The following is a 24000-nucleotide window of genomic DNA, read 5'->3' on the forward strand; positions in this document are numbered from 1 at the left end:
GAGCTCAAAGGAGTAAAAAGATCTGTTCACAGCATACGTGCAAGAAAATTAAACTTAATTATCATAATCCTAATCACATTAAATGATTTAGGTAAAAGATGCACTAGTTGTGGCATTTGGCGGACAGTGTATTTACAGCTATTACAGCAAGCTATTATAGCCAATAAAATGTAGCATGGCATAATTACTGGAAAGTCTTCCCAGTAGGGAAATTCGGCTTATCGAATTTAGGCAAATCGAGATATTGCTTCTCTTTGAATGAGATGTAGCTGGTCTATCGTAGGCTATTCCCCAGCAAGGCCAACATCACAGCCGATTAGCCGATAAAAGCATAGCAGGTGATTTCGCCTAATCTTATTTAACGTTCCTATACCCTGGTAGGGTACTTTATATGTTTGTCAATTTTCCATCACGAAACAAAGAGCAATATAACTTTCTTCTGAATTATGGAATGTAGCTGGCCTATCTCAAACAATTTGCTACTTCTAACAGTCAGCCATATTAATATACTCTTAAATGGGAAGCGGCGCTATAACATTACAATAACCTGGCACAGAACACAACGCAGCCTTCGATTCAGAATCCGATCAATAACACACCAACTGTTAAGGCATTGTGCTTTGTGACGAGGTCACAGTTCAAATATTACTCTATTTAATCCAATTGGAAGACATACCTTATTGAGCAACCGTACAATTGTCATGACTGTCGATAGTTTTTTTTTTTTTTACAGCATTTTTATATTTTATAACACATATTTCTAAAATAAGCTTTGGTTTAATTCTGGGATATTTTTTATAATGTTAGCACTATGTAAATTTCATCTATTAATATCTATTCTTATTTATCAAAAGCGTCATTTAACTCTCAAAGTCATTGTTCAACACTACAATGTCTCTTGCTAAGTTCTCTTCGTTTTTCTTCTTTTCACTTCTAAGGCATATATCTCCCACCTAGACCGTGACGTCATATATTCTACACCTAGACCGTGACGTCATCTTCAGAAAGCTTCTCGCTGCAGTAGTATGCCTGTGATTCATCAAGTGATTCAAAATCCAAATATGGAGCGTCCTCTTGCATCATCTCTTCCAGTGATTTTGTCGCACTTTCAAATGTCGGTCTCTCGCTGGGCTCGTCTTTCCAACAAGTTAAAACCAGCTCAAATCTGAAAAAAAGGGCATTTAGTTTTAAGATAGGGATGGTGAATGATACTTTAAGAACTATTTGTCTCGCGAAATAATCGTCCAATTTCATGGGTCTCGCAGTCACGCTTTTTTAGCGGGTATGTTCCTTCTCGCAGCCTCGATTTTTCCACAAAGCTTTCTCGGAGTCTCGACTTTTTGCAAGGCTAAGAAAGCCTCGAAGAAGCAATTTGTTTGTTCGTATTTATTAATAACGAGCCTGAATGTTTCTTACTCGCATTTTGAAACATTGGAAGTCTTGGTCTCGCAACTTTAATTAAAAGCAAAATATCTTGGTCTTGCAAAGAAAATTCCTAGTCTTGCCTTGTAGCAAAGGCTCGCATTTACTTGTGTGATAAGCTTCAAGGAACGTTTCTTATACCGCTACATTACGCGCATGCCACACGTGGATTGTATACCAACCGTGGCTAGTGAATGTTTTTTAACATCATGGTCTCCCCATGCTATTAACTCCGGGGCAGGGGGGGAAGTGCGTACTCCCAGAAAAAAATTGCGGCCAGCTTCCCAAAACCCTTATGACCAAAATCTGCGGTTTTCCCTACTCTGTTTATTACCTGACCAAAAAATTGATACCCTATTTATGAATTAAATCAATACCCTGTTTGAGACCTGCCTTATAATTAATTCCCTAGTTCCGACTAATGTTAAATTGCCATAAACATAATTTATAAAGGGCTTTTGTTGATGGTCTTATCTTAATGATGAAAAAATAGCTACTTCTTAAAACATATCAAGACTAGAGTGCAAACCATACCTTATTTATGACCAAAATAGTCAAAATGGATATCCTATTTATGACCAAAACGGCTAAAAAACACATGCCTATATTGTCCATATAAGCCCCCCGGGCTATTAAAGAACCTTTGAATGCATAAATGCTTACATGAAGCTGCTCAACCAAGGGCAATTTGCTTGATTTTTAGCAGGAGTAACGACCTATCATTTGAATTATGCAAAGTTGTGCAACACTTTCTCCTGGCATACCATGACGGAGTATCACTCGAAAGGGTTGCTTAACTAGGATGTACACTACGATTTCAGACTGTTGTTTGCATATGACGAGCTGCCTGATATAAGAAGCAAAGCTTGTGGAACTGGCCTGACGAGACAAAATCGCCAACACAATTGACTGCCCTATGCTGGTAACAAACCTTTTGGGACTTGTCATCTGACTAGTGACTATTTAAACTGGGAGTCCATTACACGGAGCCAGAAACTACCTTACTTGATCTGTAAAGTAGCTTTTTACTGACCGTTTATTTTTAGTACTATGTATATCAAAATGTGTTTCGAAGAAACTGCTCAGAAGAATTTGAGTATTATCTCATGAAATATGAGCCAATGGGTTCATTAAATCGATAGGTTCTGCATCAGTTTTACTTACAGTTTATCAGAACATGTGTTTGGTTGTTCCATGCGATATCCCGTTTTGAGAAGATTGTACAATTCTTTGTTGTTTATTCCAGGATAAGGATTTCCTCCTGCAATAAGATGTTTACAAGATAAATTGTGTGATGGATGGCTAGATGGCTACATCATTGCCCAAAACTGGCAAAAATAACGAGGCCAATATCCAGCAATAAGCTTGGTCAATGAATAGTTTATTATATGGCTTTCGGGGAAATTCGAGACACAGCAGGTTCGTCCCGAGCGGGCAAGGTAGCGCTGTTTCGCCCGCTCGGGTAGCCAATCACGGCGCAGGATTTGGTTTATCTTGCCCGCTCACAGAGCCAGCCATATGATAAATAAAAGTAAACCAACAGCTGTAAACTGCGCGTACCCAGCCTTTAGACCAAAAACATACAGTGTTTATGTTTTTTTTGTTTTTTTTTTTGTAAAGAGCAATTCTAGACCGTTTCCGGTGCAATCTCAATCAGGATGATATTTAACTAAGAGTCTTCTCGGAATTTTTGTAGAAATGAAAAGCAGTCCACATAACCTAGCTAAATCGAACAACTAAGCAGGGCCGAAGCCAGTATCATATGAGGCAATTCAGCCTCAGTCATAACTCTTCTTGTTAGTTCAAAAATGTTTTTATCAGTCCAGGGAAAATTATAAAGCTTGTTGTTTTCTGGCGATAATTATTAAACGAAGAAGCAGTAGAAAGATGCATGTTTTCTTGTTTTGTTTGATTATTGCAGTTAGCAATTACAAAACGTTGAATTTCTATACTCAATTCTAAACTAAATAATACCAGATTAATTTACATTTGATCCTAAAGGAGTACTTGGATAAAACACTGAAGAAAAAGTAAACTTTTGCTATTTTCGTCCTTACCCATTGTGGAAAGCTCCCATAGAAGAATTCCAAAAGACCAGCTGAGGGAAAAATAATTTTAACAAATAAAATATCTCTTGCTACTTAATTCATTTTGGTCAAAATCGTCTTTAAGTAAAGCTCATATAGTGATGAAACCACGTAAATAACGTTTTTAGTTAAACAGACCGTCCATTTAACAGATCTCTGTCAGGGGTCCGTAATCGTTTTACCCGAGACATTTGACAGCCTTGTGTATTTGACATCGAAGAATTTATGCTAGCTTCTACGTACAGTGATGAATTTATCAACAAAGGAAAAGTGAATGACCAACTAATTCCAAGTAGGTCCGGAAGACATACCATATCGACAAAAACCTTGTGCGAGTTTCTAATAGCATTTTCCGATACTTTATTTATTGCGTTGCTGAACTGTCCGTCATACGTTTGCGCATCTTGACAAGTATAGGCTAAGTTTTTCAGATCTGTGTTGATCTTCTCCATCCTAAACCATCGTTGTTCCTTTATGGTTTATTACTATCTCTTTGGTGTTTTTCTGTCTTAGTAAACTACTATTTTCAGGTTTTCTTCCAAATGTAATTTTGTACGTGGCCAAAATACTGGGACTGAGCCAGCTCCTTTTAGAGGCATTAGTCCTAACTTAGTCTACCAACTTTCCATAAAGTTATGTTACTTTATAACTCTCTAGTTTAAAAGAAAGAAACTTATACATCTCTTTTGGTGCTGTATTCACTGTTGTAGAGTGTTAAAGAGGCATTTGTTCTAAGTTAGTGTACCAACTTTACAGAGAGTTATGTTACCTTAATTATAGCTCTCTAAGTTTAAAACAAAACTTACACATCGCTTTTGGTGGTGTATTCACTGTTGTAGAGTGCTTCAGGCGCCATCCACTTTACGGGTATCTTTTTGCCTTTCTTTAGGTGGTAAACATTCTCATGGGTTTGCCGCATCAATCCAAAATCAGAAATTTTTACTACTTTGTCCTCGCCAAGCAGAACATTGCGGGCTGCTAAATCACGATGAACAAATCCGTTACTTGACAGGAAGTTCTGCATGAAATAAATAAAAAAATAAATAAACTATGATAAGAAAACTACAAAATTTAGAGAAGAAGCCATGCACATTAGCCTTAGCTGGTTTTCATGTGGATCTTCTATCTTGGTAGAATAGGAATTTGGAGGTGTTGGTATTTGCAGGGAATAATTAATAAGGAAAACGTGCTAAATCAGTAGAGAAACTATTTAAGCCACGAAAGGGTTTCCTGGCTTGAATAACTTGATATCTCTACTGTCATCTGACCCCGATTCGGGGAGTAGCCATGAAACACACAAATTTCTCGAATGAAAAATGTCCCTTGGGTTAGCTGCGCTGGATCTACTCTCGTCAGTAAGGTGCTACGTATCCAGCGTAGTTGCGCCGATGGTGTAGTAGATACCACGCCCGACTCGTATGTGGGGAGAAGCGGATTTCAGAGACGTGTGTTGAAAGCCGCCTCTAATTTTGTTTACATCTTTCTATCTCTGTCCTAAATCAGTGCTTGCAAAAATAATAACACGCGTGCGATGCATAGCGTAGCGAGTGCACGCGTTAAGGAATTTACAAACTGTAGCACATAAAACTTATTAACAATCACTGGATAAAACCATACCGCAACACAAACGAAATACTGGGAAGGCTCTACTGCTTTTCAAAGGTGAACGAGGCTAGCATGTCAAATGTTTTGGGAGTTTGCTGTTCCCAAGCTCTGCAACTTACCATTCCGCGCGCTATCTGCCACGCAAAGCTAAGAAGATCCTTTACGTTGAATTCTTCCTCCCGTTGCACATTGTCATGGCAACCACTTTGAGTGACATGAACAGGTTGAGCTTCTAAGTGATTCTCCACTCCTTCTTTCATTTCCGGTTTGATTTCTTCTGCCTCTTTTTCTTTGCCAGCAGCTTCCACGTTAAGCTTGGAAAGATCCATGGTTTCTTTCTCGTTTCCCGTCAGCAGTTGCTTTGATTCATCATCCATTTCCGTACTAAATTGCACTTTAATTGCAGCCAACCTTAAGCGATTTTCCTCGTTACTGTAGTTCTTTTGATAGCTTTTCTACCGGAGGGAAAAAATCAAAGGATATTAATAAGAGACTAAGGGATTAAGATTAACAAGGGGGAGGGGGTTGGTATCTTGGGGTTACAGAATCAATTGGAACGTAACTGAAAACTGCTACATCAGTAATAATTATAGCAATGGCACAAAGAAGGAATTACGATAAGGTGTTTCTCCAGAGTGTTTACTTTATTTCTCTCATAATATTCAATGTTTTTTTCATTTAATTTTTATTTTTTGCTCCTTCAAAGCCACCCAATTAATTCCCTCCCCCCCCCCGCCACCGCTAAATTTTTCCCTGAGACTTTCGCTGAAGCCTCGGCCTTTTCAGAGCAAGCAAAAGCTGGCTTTACGACGAGAACCAAAAGGTGCTGGAATAGAATGTGTGTAAATGGGACTCACGGAACTCACTAAAGTAGTTTGGTGTTGCGAAAGAGCTTCTATCAATGCTTTCGATGTTCTATCCTGTTCTACCCGATTTTCAACTAAGACCTGTAATTAAGTGTCAACATTAAAGGAGAAAGCCGCATTAGCTTAGTTGGTTTTCAGCGGGTCTTTTATCCTGATCAAATTGGAATTTGACAATATTTTTTTGTGTAGGGAGGAAAACCGAAGTACTCGGACAAAGGCGAGAACCAAAAACAAACTCGATCCGGTATCGAGCCCTGGCCACATATATCGTTGGGAGGCAAGCGCTCTCGCCAATGCGCCATCCCTGCTTATGTGATATTAAATTTACCTGTATTCTCTTGTTCCTCAGCCAGTGTAATAGATCTCCGTATGGCACATATTCTAACACTAGAAATATTGGATCTGAGTTAACGCAACAGCCCAGCATGCTGACAATATTCCTGTGTGAGCCAATCGCCTTCATGAGTTCAATTTCCTCAAGAAATTGATTTCTGGCTTCCTCTTCTGTTGTGTCTAGAGATAAGATCACGTGATCAGTTCTGAAAAAAAACTTTTCAATGACGTTGCAGCTGGTTAAAATGGACATACGCACCATAAAACAAACTTTCATCAACCATTAGCAGAGTAGCCGGCAAACATTACAAACCAATCAAAGTTTCACAAAAGAAGTAACAAGTTATTTGTTCTCTGGTTTCGGTGATCAATGTTACACATGGAAAACGTAGTTTAGACATCAGGGGGTGCTCGTTGGAAATTTCGAAAATAATCCCTATAAGGTACCAAGATCCTGTTTTGGGGGCGTGACTTGAACGTTTTCTCACCCTAGGTACCAATTCTAAAACAACACATACTCTCCTGTCACATTTTTTGGGGTCAATACCCTAAATGGGACTGCAAGAGCTCCCGCTGTGGACCTTTCGAGGCTAAACACCGCTTTTTCAATCCCTTATAAAAAGGTTAGACGAGTAATTAACGCCCGCACTTTTTATATGGAAGGTCCTCCGGGGGGGGGGGGGGTTGTATATTTAATTCTTTACTGGTGGTTTAAACGCCTATGACTTGAGAATCATCTACTTACCTCCCAAAACTTTAACAGCTACAATTCGGTCTTCTTTCCAGTCAACAGTCTGTGTTCTTGGCTTATAAAATACTTCAATTCCAGGGGATTCTTTGAACGTGGCTTTAAACACCTTGCCAAATGCCCCTCGACCGATCTCTTCCTTGAAGACAACCTGCTCAGGTAGAACTTCCCAGCGACGAAGAGCAAAAATGGTGGATTTTGATCTAAAGGAAAATGAGCAAATTGGACACAGTGGTTTACTCTTACTGGCCTCTATCACATACCGTAGAATCCCGGTTATAAGCCCTGGGCTTATACAATTTCGTAAGGGTTTTTGGGTGGGCCTATAATCGGGGGGGGCTTATAACCCGGGGGCCTTATAATAGGGAGGAAAAAAACGTCTAAAATCCGTCGCTAATGTACCGCCTAATTATTGTTAACTGTATACGGTACCCGGTATAACAGGGGTATAACCGGGAGGAAATTTCTATTAGCAGAGAGGTGAGCTTATAACCGGGAGGAAATTTCTATTAGCAGAGAGGTGGGCTTATAATCGGGGGGGCTTATAACCGGGGGGGCTTATAACCGGGATTCTACGGTATTAGTATAAATCTGCTGGCGTTCTATCACGAATGCCGTTCTCTGATTGGCTACGCTACACTATTTTGTTGTGGACAGTGAGTAGCCTAGTAGTGTGCAATGGGGGTCGCCTGTGAAAACAAGTTAATGAAACCCCAGCAAGGCTTGACCACATGTAACTGAGTAAACGTAACAGTGGCGGATTCAGAGCTTCAGCTAGGCGGGAGGAGTGGGGAGGGGGGATGGGGGGCGGTTTTTTTAGCTTGTCCTGCGCAGCTTTTTTCTACGAAAATAGGAAAAGGTGGCGAAAGCTACCGGCCACAAAATATATTCAGATGTCGCGTCGGCAGGGAAGAAAGAGGGCTTTCTATGCTAAGGAAGCGTAAATTGCACACGTTTACCATCTTTCTTACCATCTAATCATGGCGCTTAAAATACGTGTTGCGGTGACGGTGTTTCTTTGACTTTTCTTGCGGTGATGCTGTGTTAGTTAATTTTTTTTGCGGTGTTCAGAACCCCCCCCCCCCCCCATCCCCATGTCCGCCTCCTCTTTGCTCTGTAAAGTACAACCTATGGGGTAATAACATCCCGTCACCCCCCAAACCAAGAACAATAACTTCTGGTCTGCACTCTTTTCCGTATCTAAGTGCAAACTAACCGTGGAAGTCCCTCCCAGAGGCCTTGAGAAGTTGTAACAAGATAAATGAACTCAAAAGGAACATTTTTAGTTTTGTCAATTGTATTATGCAATAATATGTCAAGTATCTCCGGGCAAGTATGTACTTTGATATCTATCGTAATAGTAAACTTTTTATATTGTATTTTAAATTTTAACCTTTTTAATATTTTAATTATTTAGCTCGAAGTTATTAGCTTTATAGCTACTCTCAAATTCGAATATGTCTATTCGAGATTCAGAACAAAGATGGCATTGAATTACCTCCTTGGCCTCAGGTTATGAGCAAGTCGCTTCCTTCTTTTTGCTTTCTGTCGAAGCGCAAATATTAAAATTGAAATGATTATAAGTAGGGCGCAAAGTCCTCCGATTAAGGCAGATAACTGTGTTGCAGACAGCCCTTTAACACCGTCAGATTCTGGAGATTTGTCAAAGCTTGTTTCTTTGCTTGTGTCTGAAGCTGCGAACAAGATTAAGGTGAATATTATTCAAAGTAGAGAAATTCGGCCTATATTCGTAATGCCAGTAGAGAAAGAAATGCCGGCTACCATCGTGGGACCCGCCTCGTACGGACGCAGACGCTCTTTTGGCTCGTCACACAATCTTCATCGTCCACGTGGGGGACCAAGATTGCGTTACGAGGCTAAAGAGCCTCTGCGTAGTAGGCTATCATGGGATCAGTTTCTTTCCGAAGAACTCTTTCGTAAAACTTTCCTTTGCTGAACTGAAATACCATACCAAAATTCTTACTCTAATCTCACTTTAAATGTCGAGAAACGGAAACTTCTCACAGTATGCACAACATCATTTTTTTGCCTAGTCACCACGCTTTTCTCGGTGGTTATCTTCGCTATGGCTCAGATTGCAAGAGGAAATTTTCAAAAACGTACCTGACTGAAGTGTTTTTATTATCCACGGCCTTGATCTCTCGCTCTCTCCCAGTTCATTCCAGGCCGAGATCTCGATCCTGTACAGCGTGTCACATGATAACGATATAGTAAAGTTGGTCGTCATAATGTCAGTGAGGTTAACTTGGTGCCAGGGCTCCTCAGTTTCTCGTGGCTGAATTCGTTGGTAGTTTACTGTATACATGGTCAGTGGACACCCGTTGTCTGCAGAAGGGCTCCATGTAAGGATCACATCACATCTCGGTGTTTCGGTTTCCTTGTTTTTGATGACAGGAATAGACGGAACCTCTGTAATGAGAAAGAACAGAATCTAAAGCATCAGCTGGAGAACAATGCTTCACCTCAGAAATATTCTAGCATGTACGGATGCTTGAATGTACTGCAGCGAAATTAGTGACACAAACATCCACTTTTCTTTAGCAGTGTCAAATTATGACAGTTAACGATGAAACCATAGTTAATAGAGGGGAATGGTTTGGAAGCTCGGCAAACATCAAAGGAGCAAACAAAGATGCCAAGATTTAGGTTGGAAAGTCCACGATCGTGCACAATCATTTGTTTTGGGCTCATACACTATGCATGAATTACGTAATCAACACGTTTCTATTGGTTAGTTCCTCAGTACGGAGTAAACAGCTATTGTGTTTTGTGCACGGTCAAGGCCAAAAAAAGAGAACAAGAACCTACAACAAACGAATTTGTTGCGTTTCATAACCATTCCCCTCTATTAGCTATGATGAAACACAGAACTTTGTTTAAAACATGTTAACACTTTTTAAACTTTACATAATAATTAACTAAGCACATCTCCCTGAAAATCTAAACCAAATTTCTGTAAGTATCACTACATAACTTATTATATGCCACATCACCTCCTTGGGTTTTGAAGTTCCATATCTTGCTCTCATTGAAAGTACTTTCCATAAATCCACTCAGTGAGGTAAGAGCTACTTCATACTCTTCCTTACATTTAAGCTGTAGCGTATAACTGTCTGTTTTTCCTTTCACGGTAACTGATTGCCACTTGCTTTTCTTCGCCGCTTTTCTGTAGTACACAGTATATGTGATAACTGGACACGCCCCTTCTAACGGAGGCTTCCATGCGACAACAACAGTTCCTCCTGGAACAGCCTTGGTAGAGTTTACGATTTCAGGAACACCTATTTTCAGAAGAATATGGTTCAATACGTTATCTTATTTCATTTTTTTCCAAACATAAAGTGTAAGTTATCTCAGGTACAACTCATGTACTAGAGTGTCAACTGATCAATAATCTTGGTAGAGAGGATGAGTGGACATCACTTAGGATTAAAAACAAAATCTATCAAACGGTAGATGAGCCCTCAATTGACTAACGGCCCCACATCGACGGGCAGGACTGGCTCCCACCCACACAAGTTAATCACAGGTCATGATAGACACCAAACGTTCCTGCTGCTCTGCCCAGACTACCTCGGGAAGATAATGGTCTCACAAACATCGGAAAAGTTACAAAAACTAACCAATTAACGCATCTTGTAATATATCAAACACGAGATACAGTGTTTCATCCGCATATCCAAACACCGAAAAGAGAGTTGAAAATATGACATGCAGCGGAGTATTTTTGACGAAATTCGAGATGTTTAGATAGCCGATGAACCCGACTGTCTCGGGTGTTTGATATACCTTATCAATCGACTAAGAAAAACTAAGGGCTAAACGGAGAAGTAAAATCGTCAAAATCTATGCTAATTAAGACCGAGTATTCAAACCTCCTTCAGGGTTGTGATTTTCTTTGTTTTGACTTGATGAATAATAACTGAGTTTGAGAAATATCTTTTCAAAATCTATGCTAATCCAAATCTCCTTCACGGTTGTGATTTTCTTTGTTTTTGAATTTTTTAAAATAAGTTTGAGAAGTTTATATGATGCTTGTAATCACCATCACTGCTTCACTTGTTTTTTTAATAGCATCAATATATGCAGTGCTGAAGTGAACGCCAACAGCAACAAAAATAGCAATATGCATTTTATGCATCAATTTTAAGCAATTTCAGCACAGATCGCGGAATGGTCATAGAATTAACTAAAATATCAAAATAACTGTTCAAAACTATAGAAGAACTCTAACAAAACACAGGGAAGCCAAGAAGGGACATGGATGGACAAAACTGGAGAGGATTGAAATGGATTGAATTTGGGTAAATTTGAAAAACGTCGGCCCACCTTTTTTCAAATTGATATCAGTCTATATCAAAATGTCATTTACAAAGCTGGAAAATCATTCTCAGTTGTTATGTGGCCGTGATTTTGCAAATGAAAGACTCTTGCTCTGCCAATTTGACGTTTAGAGCTCATAATTAACAAAATTAAACAAAATTACCTAAAATAGCGTGACCTAGCCCCTTTAAGAGGGGATATTTTTTAATGCGACAGTTTTCATACTGTTTGGCAATATCCTCTCTTACAACCTCGTTGAGGTTTCCTATTATCTAATCAAGTCTCAAAAGGTTTACAGTAGAAGGCTCCACATACATTTGGAGCAACTTTCGATGATTTACGGGCTGTATGAAGGACGATTCAAGAAAGTGGGCATTAGCAGGTTTGAATTAAATAAGGAAAAATAAGGATTTATTCCAGATTCAAAATTAACTTTTGAATTTGTAATTTATGATTGGGACCTGACGTGCTCTCGTTCTGGGTCTATCTATTTAACCCCTTTTTTTTTTTTTACAAATTTTCCCGTTTTATAGTTCCTTTAACTTTCATTCAGTTTCATCAAAATTGAACCAGACCCGCCTGTGGCAAAAACAACAGGACAGTGCTCAGGCCTCAATCTATGTCTAGGTCCGAGTATGGAGGAAGCAAATCATTTCTTCTCTGAAATGTATTATTGAAACTGTCATTTCTCTCTTTCTTATTTCAAGTTACATTAATTAACAATGAGACCCATAGCCCGCAAGGGCTACGGGTCAATAGTCCATGAGGCGAAGCCGAATGAGCTATTGACCCGTGGCCCTTGAGGGCGAAGGGTCTAATTGTTTTCGTATCACCCAACTAGCCGGACAGAAAAGGCAATAATAAAGTTAGCAAATGCAAGTTAAAGAAATATTTATTTGGGAATAAAATGAAAAAAAGCGTCACGCTTTTCGCTACTCGAGGACTATTACTGATAATCTTCTTCTAGCGTAGCCAATCAAAATGCAGGATTTGCATTAGTCCACTAGTTGGGTGATACTAATTATCAATATTACCTCCACCAGTCTTGAAGTTCCATATCTTACTGTCACTCAAATTACTCTCGCTATGACCACTCAACGAGGTAACTGCCACATCATACTCTTTTCTGCAGTTGAGGTGTAGCATATAGCTGGTTTCATTTCTGTTCACGGTAACCGAGTGCCAATTGCTTTTTGCCTTGAGGGATATCACTTCCCTGTAGTGCACAATGTATTTGTCAACTGGACAAGCTAAGGGAGGCTCCCACGTGACGACAACGATCCCGCTTGTTACTTCTTCGGTCGTGTTTACGATAATAGGAACGCCTGAAATAATGATTCAAGAAAACTTGTGAGTCATAAAATTTCGATCATAAGCTCCCCTTCCGAAAATAAATCGCCAAATTCATAGCTTCAAAACTCCTTTCGAAAGTAATTTCCTACGCGTACGAGAGTAATAAAATGTGTTGAATTTTTTTTCAAAAAAATAATATACATACCGTTACTTCTTCCGATCATAAGGCATTCTGCTGCAGCGTTTCTTTTCTATTTCATTTTCGTCGTAATGTCATGTTCAGAAACTTCTGATGTACATTTCGATACATCTAAAGAGTAGAGAACTAGCCTTCTGTTTCTTATCGTTTCGTTTGGAGAATTTTTGAGACCATGTTTTTATGCGGAACTTTATTTTATTTACAACAGAATATTTTAGACTTCGAGTCCTGTAAATTACTTTTGAAAAACAAAGTCCCTTACTGTAATTATTGTTATTATTCTCAGCAAATTTTGATACATTACCTCTTTTGTGTGACGCCACATGTGACGTCGTTATTAATATTGTGGTATCACACTGAGTGAATATCTGCAGCTCATATCCAATTCGTGAGGAAATCGCTACTTCATACTCTTTGTTACAGTTGAGATGGAGCATCTAAGTGGTTGCATTTCTGTTCACAGTAACTGAGTGCCTCTCGCTTTTATCCCGTGTGACATCACTTCTCTGTAGTAAACGCTGTACACCCATCAATCGGGCACGCTTCTTCCAAGGGAGGTTCCCATTCTACCCCAAAGATCCCCCCCCCCCCCCGTTACTATCTTCGTTGTGTTCACAATAACAGAACTACCTTAAAGTGCCCATAACATGAAAATTTTTATTTTCCTATTTGAAAGTCCATATCGAAAAATTAACTTTTGAGAAAGAATTTTTCGATTCGAACGAGAGGTGAATTTCTACGATTTTCTAATGGCATTCAAATTGCCCGTCATTTTGGCACACCACTCGCTCACGTCTTCCCTCAAGTTATGACGTAGATTCAGGAACACGTGATTAGAGAACATGAGGATTTGAAAGTTGATGTGAAAAAATAGCTGAAAGATTCGTTACCGCTCGATGTAACAACACAGCTGATCCTAAAAAAAGAAAAAGCATACATGTGAATGCCTTTTTCGAATTCGACTCGGAAAACGCAATAGCTCAAAAAAAGGGACAAAATGGCCGTAGATTTTGTCTTGGCGAAAAGAAAGAACTGGGATCCCGATAACACTTCTTCACTTTGCTAGTTTCAATTCAAAGACGATGACTTCTAGTATTGTTTGGACAGCAAAATGAAAAGATCGCTGAAGACTGACAAAATTCGATTACAGGAACACACATATAGGCGTTGATTTAATTCCCTCGCGAGACCTTCCTTATCCTCTTGTTCTTTTTCGCAATTTTGTAGCCATCCCTCGTCTGCTAATGGTTCTTCCACGTAGGGTTCCGTGTAGTTCTGGGGTTCAGTGCTAGCGCTGGCTGACTCGTCGAGACCGCAACTAGTCGCCTCAAATTCTTTTTTTAAAATCGCCAGTTTATTCACTTCCGGATTCAGAGGCACTTTCTTTGATGATAAATATAGGCATGATTGATTTTTTTGTTTACTGAAAAATACCAAAAACGATCGCTGAGCGATACCTTGGCGTTGATTAGAAAAGAAAAGATAAGACCCACGCCAACAAGCATTCCTGAAGCTACGTCACAGCGAGCCCGTGAAGTCCTGACCAGCGGAAGGGGTGTACCAAATAAAAGTAGGATTGAAAAAATCGTAGAAAATTCGCCTCTCGCTGGAATTGAAAAATTCTTTCGCCAAAGTTCATTTTTTAATATGGACTTCCAAATAGGAAAATACAACTTTTTTACGTTATGGGTACTTTAAACAATAATTACAGAAAAACCTCCGGTCAGACCGTCAAAAGTACTCCTTCCTGAAATGTAGGTTTTAAGATCTTCTGATAATAAGCCACTTCTCGCACGAATATAAAGCCCTGGGCTAAATCAAGATTTAGGTTTTTCGAGAACAAAATAATTTATCATTATTGGATCCTCCTATATTAAAGCTTATTTCGTATTTCATATCATGATGGTTTGAGAATGTTTGACGCCCTGAGTGGCTAGCCGGTGCGTGATCTTAATTTTCTCAGAAGGAAACCTCGTTCTTCAACCAAAACTACTTCATTGCATGATAAACCAACAGAAGAATTGTCTTAAACAAAAAACCTGAACGTATTCATTGCCCGCAACTCCCTGACATGGGCCCGCACGGGAAATAGAGAGAGAGAGAGAGAGAGAGAGAGAGAGAGAGAGAGAGAGAGAGAGAGAGAGAGACACGTCGGGCAAAAACAACGTGGCGACATACAGTAGAAAGGGAGAGGTCCAGAGCAGGGTGGCAGTCCTGGAGAGAGTTGCTAGCCTCGGCGCAAGACAAGAGCCATGGAGAGCGAATGTGGAGGCATTATGCGCCACTCTTGCATATAGAGTTAGGTGAGGGCTTACAGTAACTGATAGAAAGGGTAGTAACATAAAGCTCACCTCTTAGTTTATTGATTTGATCCAGCTTCAATGCCGTGCCAAAGACATAAAGATCCATCACAGATCCATGGAACTGATGGTCATCCGTATGACCGTCTTTACCAATCTGGTACAGTTTCCCAGTGGGTTGAAAGAATGAGGCTCCTGGGGTGTATGATCTCTTCCCAACTTCTTGACCGTTAGCATAGATAAACACAGCATGTCTCACGTGATCCCATGTGACAGCCACGTGGGTCCATTTGTCCAAACTAACTTTGGTACTCTCTAAGGACCACCATACTTCACTCCCGTTTTGGTGGCGATGAAATATGATCTTCTGGTCTTTTACGCTTAAACGAAACTGCCATGGATCATACCAGTCGCTGTAAATCGCTGCCAACCCATCGGGGGCCCATGCTGTTTGCTTAATCCAACAGGCAATGGTGAAACTCCGATTGTTAAGGTTTATTATCGGTGTACTGGCGGAGGAATTTGTTTGGTTGAAAAACGCGGCCTTACTGCCCGGGCATCTTCCCTCAGCAAAGAGTGGCAAGCTATCAAAGCTGTAAGACGAAAAAAGAAAGAGAAACCACTTGTTTATCCTCGGTAACTGATTTAGCTAAGTCCCACTGGGGTTTAGCAAGCAAATGTTAGAAACAACTATTTCTAATTAAGTGTTGTTTTTGGCGTCCGTCTGTCACTGGTGACAATGGAACGCTATGCCATGATTCAGTTTGTAGTTGAGTTGAACCCCGTGCTAAGGCTGTACAGGCCAATTCTAGATCGTCAGGCTCTATTCCAGTTGATGCAGATGAAAGACACGCCTGGCTCTGAGGACAGGGAATACAACAATATTGTAATCTTAACTGACAGGAGGTAAGCCAGTTGCCTAGTTATACACGCCTGGCCGAGGAGTTGCTCTGACTTGGTATTACCATAAAAAACCACCAGGAAGTGCAGCAAGTGGCAAGAGGTTACTGGACTTGAACTCCGTGAATTACAGATTGTCCTGACCAGTTAGCGGGAGAAAATCATCACCAACCTTATAAACTTGTCTTGACCGTCCAGCAGCCAATGGCCAAGGACTTCCGTATCTGAAACAATAGCAAAATAACTGTTTTTATTGCTTCTGTATTCTTAACTTACAGGGACAATTCTCAGCAAGGGGTGTAACTGATGGCCACAGAGAGACTCTTCATCAAATTTGCAACCAGTGAACCATATTGGAAACCATATTGGGCATACTGTTTTAACTCTTAACTATGTGGAGGCTGAAGTGCCCATCAATACTTTTAATTTTTCTAATGTGGTACTTTTTTATAGCTGTCGTTCATTGGCTCAAAATTGCCAATTTTAGCTGGTTTGAAGGATTCAGTTTACGTTCGCTGTTTACCATAATGTAATAATTAAAGGGTGAAAAGTCCTAACGGCGCAAAACTGGAACATCTCCAGGCCGAGGCGGTTTTCGACATGAAATCCCATCGCTCGGCTTCCAAACCACAGAGCGGAAAGAGGAAAGCTCCATGAATCTTGTATCATTCAATCAAAAATTCATCCAAACGGCCCACTACTAACTTTCGAACAAAGCCCAGGACCAAAAATTTCCAAGCCGTCAGAATGCGTAGCGAAAAAAAGTTGCGCCAGAGAGAGACAGCTATTCCATAGCCTCTGTCTGATTGGATACAGTTAAACAATGGCCGTTACAATTCCTTCCCGTGGTTAGGGCGCTAAAGGCAAAACCAATACTCACTAATATAGGCAGTGATGTCAATGGCGTAACAAAACCCAGGGACCCTCATGCAGTTACGACGAAAGACGATGCAATTCTGCGAAGTGTTCTGTAAATCCCATACATTTGCTATAAAAATGTAAATGTGCAGAGCACACGAACAGTTTGTCTGGGCTCCCTGTGTTTGTACTTTGGCCCTCGTGAAACTTTAAAACAAGGATACTCACTCAACGAAATCCGGAATTGAGCTAGAAAACCTCTGTTTCTGATAAAAGAGTTTGAAGTAAATGTGATGTACAACCACTGAGTTTTTTTGCCTTCAACAGTGACATAAAATCTTGCCTTAGAACCACTGAACCGGTCTGTTATTGCTTCTCCTAAGCTGTTGGTCAACTTAACAGTGTCATAGCTGCAAGAAAACATGGCACTGGTTTATTGACGTAAAAATTAGGTGTGACACTGACTTCACATCATGCCATGTGTGACATTACATTACACCCTGCCATGTGTGACATCATGTCACATGATGGTTGTATAAAGTAAAAAAAACAAAAACAAAAACAGCAGTAGACTAGCAGCCTTTGTGGCATGATTATGGTGCTGAAGCAAGAATCCCCTTACAAGAAGGGGTTCCTCTCCACTAACTGAGATAATAATCTCTAGTAAAGTGGGTAGGTGTGGGGAAAATACTGTGTGTGTGGATGGTGAGTTGAGGGAAAATCATAACCAAAAATTAGTCTGTAAAATGAGGAAGAGAAATTCACAAAGCAAACTTTCAACCTCACAGTGGAGTTAGCAAAACAAAACAAACTCTGTGTGAAAATAAGAACTTTAATTTCAGAAACAGCCAGATAGTACATGTATACGAAACTAAATCAAGTAAGAGGGATAAACAAAAACTGCCGTTTTTGTTTTTTTTACTTTATACAACTACATCATGCCCTGTGTGGCATCACGTTTCATCAGGTCACATTATACCATGTCTGACATCACATGACATCCTGCTATGTGTAACATCATGTCACATCATGCCATGTGTGACATTACGTCACATCATGTCACACCATGCCATGTGTGACATTGCGTCACATCATGTTGGGTGGCATCATGTCATATCATGTCATATCATGCCACGTGTGACATTACGTCGCATCATCCCATGTGTGACACTTCCTCAAATCATGTCATGCATGACATCACGTCGCTTCATACGTTTTTTGAACGAATAGCAGATTTTCACGTTGTCGTCATTTGACTACAACTACCACAATTTCTTTCGCTGGAAACAGCAAAAGTAAAGGATTTTGGTTGTTGTATTCAAATGACGCTATCATTCAAGTCGCCCATTAACAGCCCAACTGCAATATAAACGTGTACCTTTTTAACATTAAGTCCTACTCTTTTGAAAAATATGTTTGTTTTCTGCATATAGTTTACTTACTATTTATTATACTGTAATACGTTTATTGTTTTTATATGTTAATTTATAACTATATATTTGATATTCACTTTTCACTTGTTTCTTTTCGTTTTTGTAATAACATGTCTTACTAGGTCTTTGTTCGTGTCGGTGATCAACTCGAAAGCTTAACTTGCGGCTTCTTCCGTCACTGAGTGCATATCATCTTCATTGGATTTAAGCTTTACATTTTTCTTTATTTCCATTTCTATAAATAATTCCCTTGTTGATATAGTAATTTAGTCAGTATAAGATTTGTAAAAATTGAACTAAAAACCATAGTGTCAAACGTTAGAAAACGCACCTAGCAAAGCAAAAGTGATTACTTGCAAACAGTAAATAAATGATGTTTTAAGCCAAATTTCATAATTCTAATTATGACTAGGGCTTACACTCCCTCTGTCTCGAACTCCAGAAATTCAACTATAACAAAGCCATCTCTGGGAATACTCAAAGTCCATACGCAATTCAGATCGTCAGGGTAAAGCTGTGATGGATATCCAGGAGTTGCGAATGATCCTGAAGACCCGTTCAACAATCCGCCACATTCTGAAAAAATATTGTTAAATGTATGTTTGCCTCCTTAATTGATGGTTAAATTTTTCAGTTAGAAAAGTCGAGACCAACTGAAAAATTGAAGTAAAAATATCATGCGAGGGTCGTGCTCAAAGAATATTGGCTTAAGGTCTTAATTAACGAGTTCCGTACATCAGAAATGAACAAGAGACAATACGAGAATCTTATTTTAATCTTAAACATTCGGCACTGCTTGAAGTGTTGGACTTATCCTCAGTTCACATATGACCGAGAATATTTTATCATGGCGCTTAACATTAATTAAGGAGGGTGAGATTGGATATGGACTCGTAAAGGCACCTCTGGCTCCCTTTATGGCCCTACTCATTCCCCAACTCACGGAAACCAGGAAAAAGAGAGAAATTAGATCAGACGATAATGCCCAGGGGTACTCCCTTATATGGGCTATATAGGTATGTGCAGCCCCAAAGGGTATGATTGTTTAGTCGTTTTGGTCAGAAATAGAATATCAATTTTGGCCATTTTGGTCATACATAGGGTATGGTTTTGTATTCTGGTCTTGAACTGGCTATGTTTCTTTTTTCAGAACCTACGTTTTCATCATTATCGATAAGACCATCAATAAAAGCCCTTCAAGTGCCACTACGATGAAAATTTTTGCATGTCCTTTTCTTAGATTTTGAAAATAGATGTACTAAATAGGTATCATGCCAATTTTTATCTCAAAGTTCCCACGGAAAGTATGATTATTGTAACGTAGTTTTTCGGTTTTCGCTGTCCGCCATTACTCGAACGGCAAATGACCGTGAACGAGGAAAAGGGTTGGGTCTAGCTGGAGCGCCTGGGGTCTGACGTCATACGTGCAACACTCAAAATTCCCAGCCATCTATAAGATGTGAGAGATCGCCGAGTTGCTTTTTGCTGATATTATATACATTAATCTTTGATCGACTTGTTCGCTTTGTCAAACACCACTAAGCGATGCGCGTATGACGTCACGAGCCAACTCTTGCGTGAAGACCGCTCACAAAATAATCGCAGGCTTCTCCAATGCCGTCCGAGTAATGGCGGACAGAATTTTAGCGGTTTTTGGCTGTCTATTGTCCGACTTATCTCGCTTCTATCATTCCAAATTTTAATGCACTGTATTATTGTGAACATATTGACTTAATTGACGTTGAAAAAATCCGAAAAGAAGACTAAATATTTTCGTGGTAGTGGCACTTTCACAATGCCTTTAACATCGGTCCAAAGTAGCCCAAAGAATTATAAGGCAGGTCTGAAACAGGGTATTGATTTAAGGGTAAGGTATTAAATAGGGTATCGAATTTTTGGTCAGGTCTTGGATAGGGTAAGGGGGCCGAGCACGACCATTCATTTTCTCTGGGAATACCGGGCAATAATGGCGATGATCTAATCTTATCAAAGAATGTCCTGGATTTTCCAACAAGTCCTGAAAGAGATGTGAAGGTGACGGGACCGAGAGCTTAACGTCGCCGACCAGCACTGAAATCAATCATCCGGAGCTGGAGGCCTGGTTTGCTTGGAGCAGAAAATAATGATCATGAATATCTAAGAGTCAACAGATAGTTAGCTTACCAGTGACGGGTTGCTGGGTGGTTGTGGGTGGCTGAGTCGTAGCGGGTGTCACAGGCACTGAAGAATTGCAGTAACAGAAAAACAGCAATCATTTAATAATGTACAGACATTGAATTAACGCGCGCGCAGAGCACCATAGTTAAGAAAATATGGTAACCCATCGATGCGAGAAAATTTGGTTTTGGTCACCGTATGTCCATCCACCCCTCCATGTATGCCAATGTGATCAGTATGACGTAACCATATCGCGGGCTTATCCAGGAGGCAATACTCTAGTTGACACTCTAGCTAATTTACAGCATACATCTTTGATATTGGACATCAATGTTATGGTCAATTGACACCTGTCAAAACAAGGTATCCGCTGACCAGTATCATATGACCATACCGCTGGCTCAAGCTAGACCTTATCGAGGTCAGCTGTTTTTTTCAAGCCAGGTCAGACACTCACACCTAAACATAAACAAGGCTTCATTTTTCGCGCTCTTTCTGTGGCTCGACGTGTCTACACGGCTACGCTACGTCAACAAAAGATCTTGACAGCCGATGCTTTTCGTGTTCAGGTACGGTTCGCAAAATAACTGTTTCTTGCTTTTTTTGCTGGTTTCAATCCGGGTTTGACATAACATAGCTGTGCTCAGGACACACTGGTGGCTACGTAGTTATTCAAGTCAAGCATTGGAGGGATATATGTTTGCCTCGTTAATCAATATCTTTTTTTAAATGTGGTACATTTTTATACTTCGTTTACAATATATGAAATGTAGGGTGTACAGGTATTTTCGTTTTGTACCATAGGGTACACGGACCAGCTGTTTGTGTGATGTGCACATTTGCATTTTTATAGAAAACGTATGGGATGTTCAGAACACTTTGCCGAATTACATAAGAACAAATACTTGCTCAAAAAAAGTAAATATATCTTATGTATGGTGTGCTTTTGTTCATTGGCTCAAAATTGCCAATTTTATCTGGTTTGAAGGATTCAGTTTAACGTTCGCTAATTAATTAAAGGGTGGAAAGTCCAACGGCTCAAAACTGGAACATCTCCAGCCCGAGGCAGTTTTCAACATGAAATCCCACCGCTCGGCTTCCAAACCAAGCAGGGGAAAGAGGAAAGCTCCATGAAGCTTCTTGTATCATTCCATCGAAAATTTATCCAGACAGCCCACTACTAACCTTCGAACAAAACCCAGGGTCAAAAATTTCCAAGCCGTCAGAATGCGTAGCGACAAAGTGTTGTACCGGAGGGAAATAGCTGTTCCCTAGCCTCTGTCTGATTGGATACAGTTAAACAATGGCCGTTCAAAGGTCCTTCTCGTGGTTAGGGGGACAAAGGCAAACCAATACTCACTAGCATAGGCAGTGATGTCAATGGCGCAACAAAACCCAGGGACCCTCAGGCAGTTACGACGAAAGACGGTGCAATTCTGCGAAGTGTTCTGTAAATCCCATACATTTGCTATAAAAATGTAAGTGTGTACAGCACACCAACTCTTTGACTGGGCCCCCTGTGTTTGTACTTTGGCCGTCGTGGAACTTTAAAACAAGGATACCCACTCAACGAAGTCCCGAATTGAGCCAGAAATCCTCGCTTTGTGGTAGAAGAATCTGAAGTAAATGTGATGTTCAACAACTGAGTGTTTTTGCCTTCAACAGTGACATTAAAGGCCACTGAAGTGTTGGACTTATCCTTAGTTCACATATGACCGAGAATATTTTATCATGGCGCTTAACATTAATTAAGGAGGGTGAGATTGGATATGGACTCGTAAAGGCACCTCTGGCTCCCTTTATGGCCCTACTCATTCCCCAACTCACGGAAACCAGGAAAAAGAGAGAAATTAGATCAGACGATAATGCCCAGGGGTACTCCCTTATATGGGCTATATAGGTATGTGCGGCCCCAAAGGGTATGATTTTTTATATATAGTCGTTTTGGTCAGAAATAGAATATCAATTTTGGCCATTTTGGTCATACATAGGGAATGGTTTTGTATTCTGGTCTTGAACTGGCTATGTTTCTTTTTTACAGAACCTACGTTTTCATCATTATCGATAAGACCATCAATAAAAGCCTTTCAAGTGCCACTACGATGAAAATTTTTGCGTGTCCCTTTTTTAGATTTTGAAAATAGATGTACTAAATAGGTATCATGCCAATTTTTATCGCAAAGTTCCCGCGGGAAGTATGATTATTGTAACGTAGTTTTTCGGTTTTCGCTACCGCCATTACTCGAACGGCAAATGACCGTGAACGAGGAAAAGGGTTGGGTCTAGCTGGAGCGCCTGGGGTCTGACGTCATACGTGCAACACTCAAAATTCCCAGCCATCTATAAGATGTGAGAGATCGCAGAGTTGCTTTTTGCTGATATTATATTGTTCGCTTTGTCAAACGCCACTAAGCGATGCGCGTATGACGTCACGAGCCAAGTCTTGCGTGAAGACCGCTCTCAAAATAATCGCAGGCTTCTCCAATGCCGTCCGAGTAATGGCGGACAGATTTTTAGCGGTTTTTGGCTGGCTATTTCCCGACTTATCTCGCTTCTATCGTTACAAATTTTAATGCATTGTATCTTTTAAACATATTGACTTAATTGACGTTGAAGAAAACCAAATATTTTCGTGGTAGTGGCACTTTCACAATGCCTTGAACATCGGCCCAAAGTAGCCCAAAGATTTATAAGGCAGGTCTCAAACAGGGTATTGATTTAAGGGTAAGGTATTAAATAGGGTATCGAATTTTTGGTCAGGTCTTGGATAAGGTAAGGGGGCCGAGCACGACCATTCATTTTCTCTGGGAATACCGGGCGATAATGGCGATGATCTAATCTTATCAAAGAATGTCCTGGATTTTCCAACAAGTCCTGAAAGAGATGTGAAGGTGACGGGACCGAGAGCTTAACGTCGCCGACCAGCACTGAAATCAATCATCCGGAGCTGGAGGCCTGGTTTGCTTAAAGCAGAAAATAATGATCATGAATATCTAAGAGTCAACAGATAGTTAGCTTACCAGTGACGGCTTGCTGGGTGGTTGTGGGTGGCTGAGTCGTCGCGGGTGTCACAGGCACTGAAGAATTGCAGTAACAGAAAAACAGCAATCATTTAATAATGTACAGACATTGAATTAACGCGCGCGCAGAGCACCATAGTTAAGAAAATATGGTAACCCATCGATGCGAGAAAATTTGGTTTTGGTCACCGTATGTCCAACCACCCCTCCATGTATGCCAATGTGATCAGTATGACGTAACCATATCGCGGGCTTATCCAGGAGGCAATACTCTAGTTGACACTCTAGCTAATTTACAGCATACATCTTTGATATTGGACATCAATGTTATGGTCAATTGACACCTGTCAAAACAAGGTATCCGCTGACCGGTATCATGTGACGATATTGCGGGCTCAAGCTAGACCTTATCGAGGTCAGCTGTTTTTTTTTTTA

The 24000-nt window shown here is 40.2% G+C and overlaps 1 protein-coding gene across 1 annotated transcript in view; it reads right to left on the bottom strand.

Moving 5' to 3' along the window:
* LOC138049282 (uncharacterized) overlaps positions 1-24000 on the bottom strand; it is a 71204-nt gene that overhangs the window by 64 nt on the left and 47140 nt on the right. The window contains exons 4-20 of the mRNA XM_068895489.1: positions 23566-23622; positions 20552-20608; positions 18808-18964; positions 17184-17365; positions 16270-16321; positions 15249-15790; positions 12440-12730; positions 10076-10363; positions 9186-9491; positions 8560-8755; positions 7059-7264; positions 6309-6493; positions 5234-5569; positions 4316-4527; positions 3480-3520; positions 2587-2683; positions 1-1165 (exon numbers count right to left, since the gene is read on the bottom strand). The exon at positions 1-1165 is cut by the window's left edge and continues 64 nt beyond it. Of these exons, the coding sequence (XP_068751590.1) occupies positions 982-1165; positions 2587-2683; positions 3480-3520; positions 4316-4527; positions 5234-5569; positions 6309-6493; positions 7059-7264; positions 8560-8755; positions 9186-9491; positions 10076-10363; positions 12440-12730; positions 15249-15790; positions 16270-16321; positions 17184-17365; positions 18808-18964; positions 20552-20608; positions 23566-23622 (3389 nt within the window). The 3' untranslated portion in view covers positions 1-981. The remainder of the gene's footprint in view (positions 1166-2586; positions 2684-3479; positions 3521-4315; positions 4528-5233; positions 5570-6308; positions 6494-7058; positions 7265-8559; positions 8756-9185; positions 9492-10075; positions 10364-12439; positions 12731-15248; positions 15791-16269; positions 16322-17183; positions 17366-18807; positions 18965-20551; positions 20609-23565; positions 23623-24000) is intronic.

This window comes from Montipora capricornis, chromosome 5 (genome assembly GCF_036669925.1).
Source record: "Montipora capricornis isolate CH-2021 chromosome 5, ASM3666992v2, whole genome shotgun sequence".
Taxonomy (NCBI): domain Eukaryota; kingdom Metazoa; phylum Cnidaria; class Anthozoa; order Scleractinia; family Acroporidae; genus Montipora; species Montipora capricornis.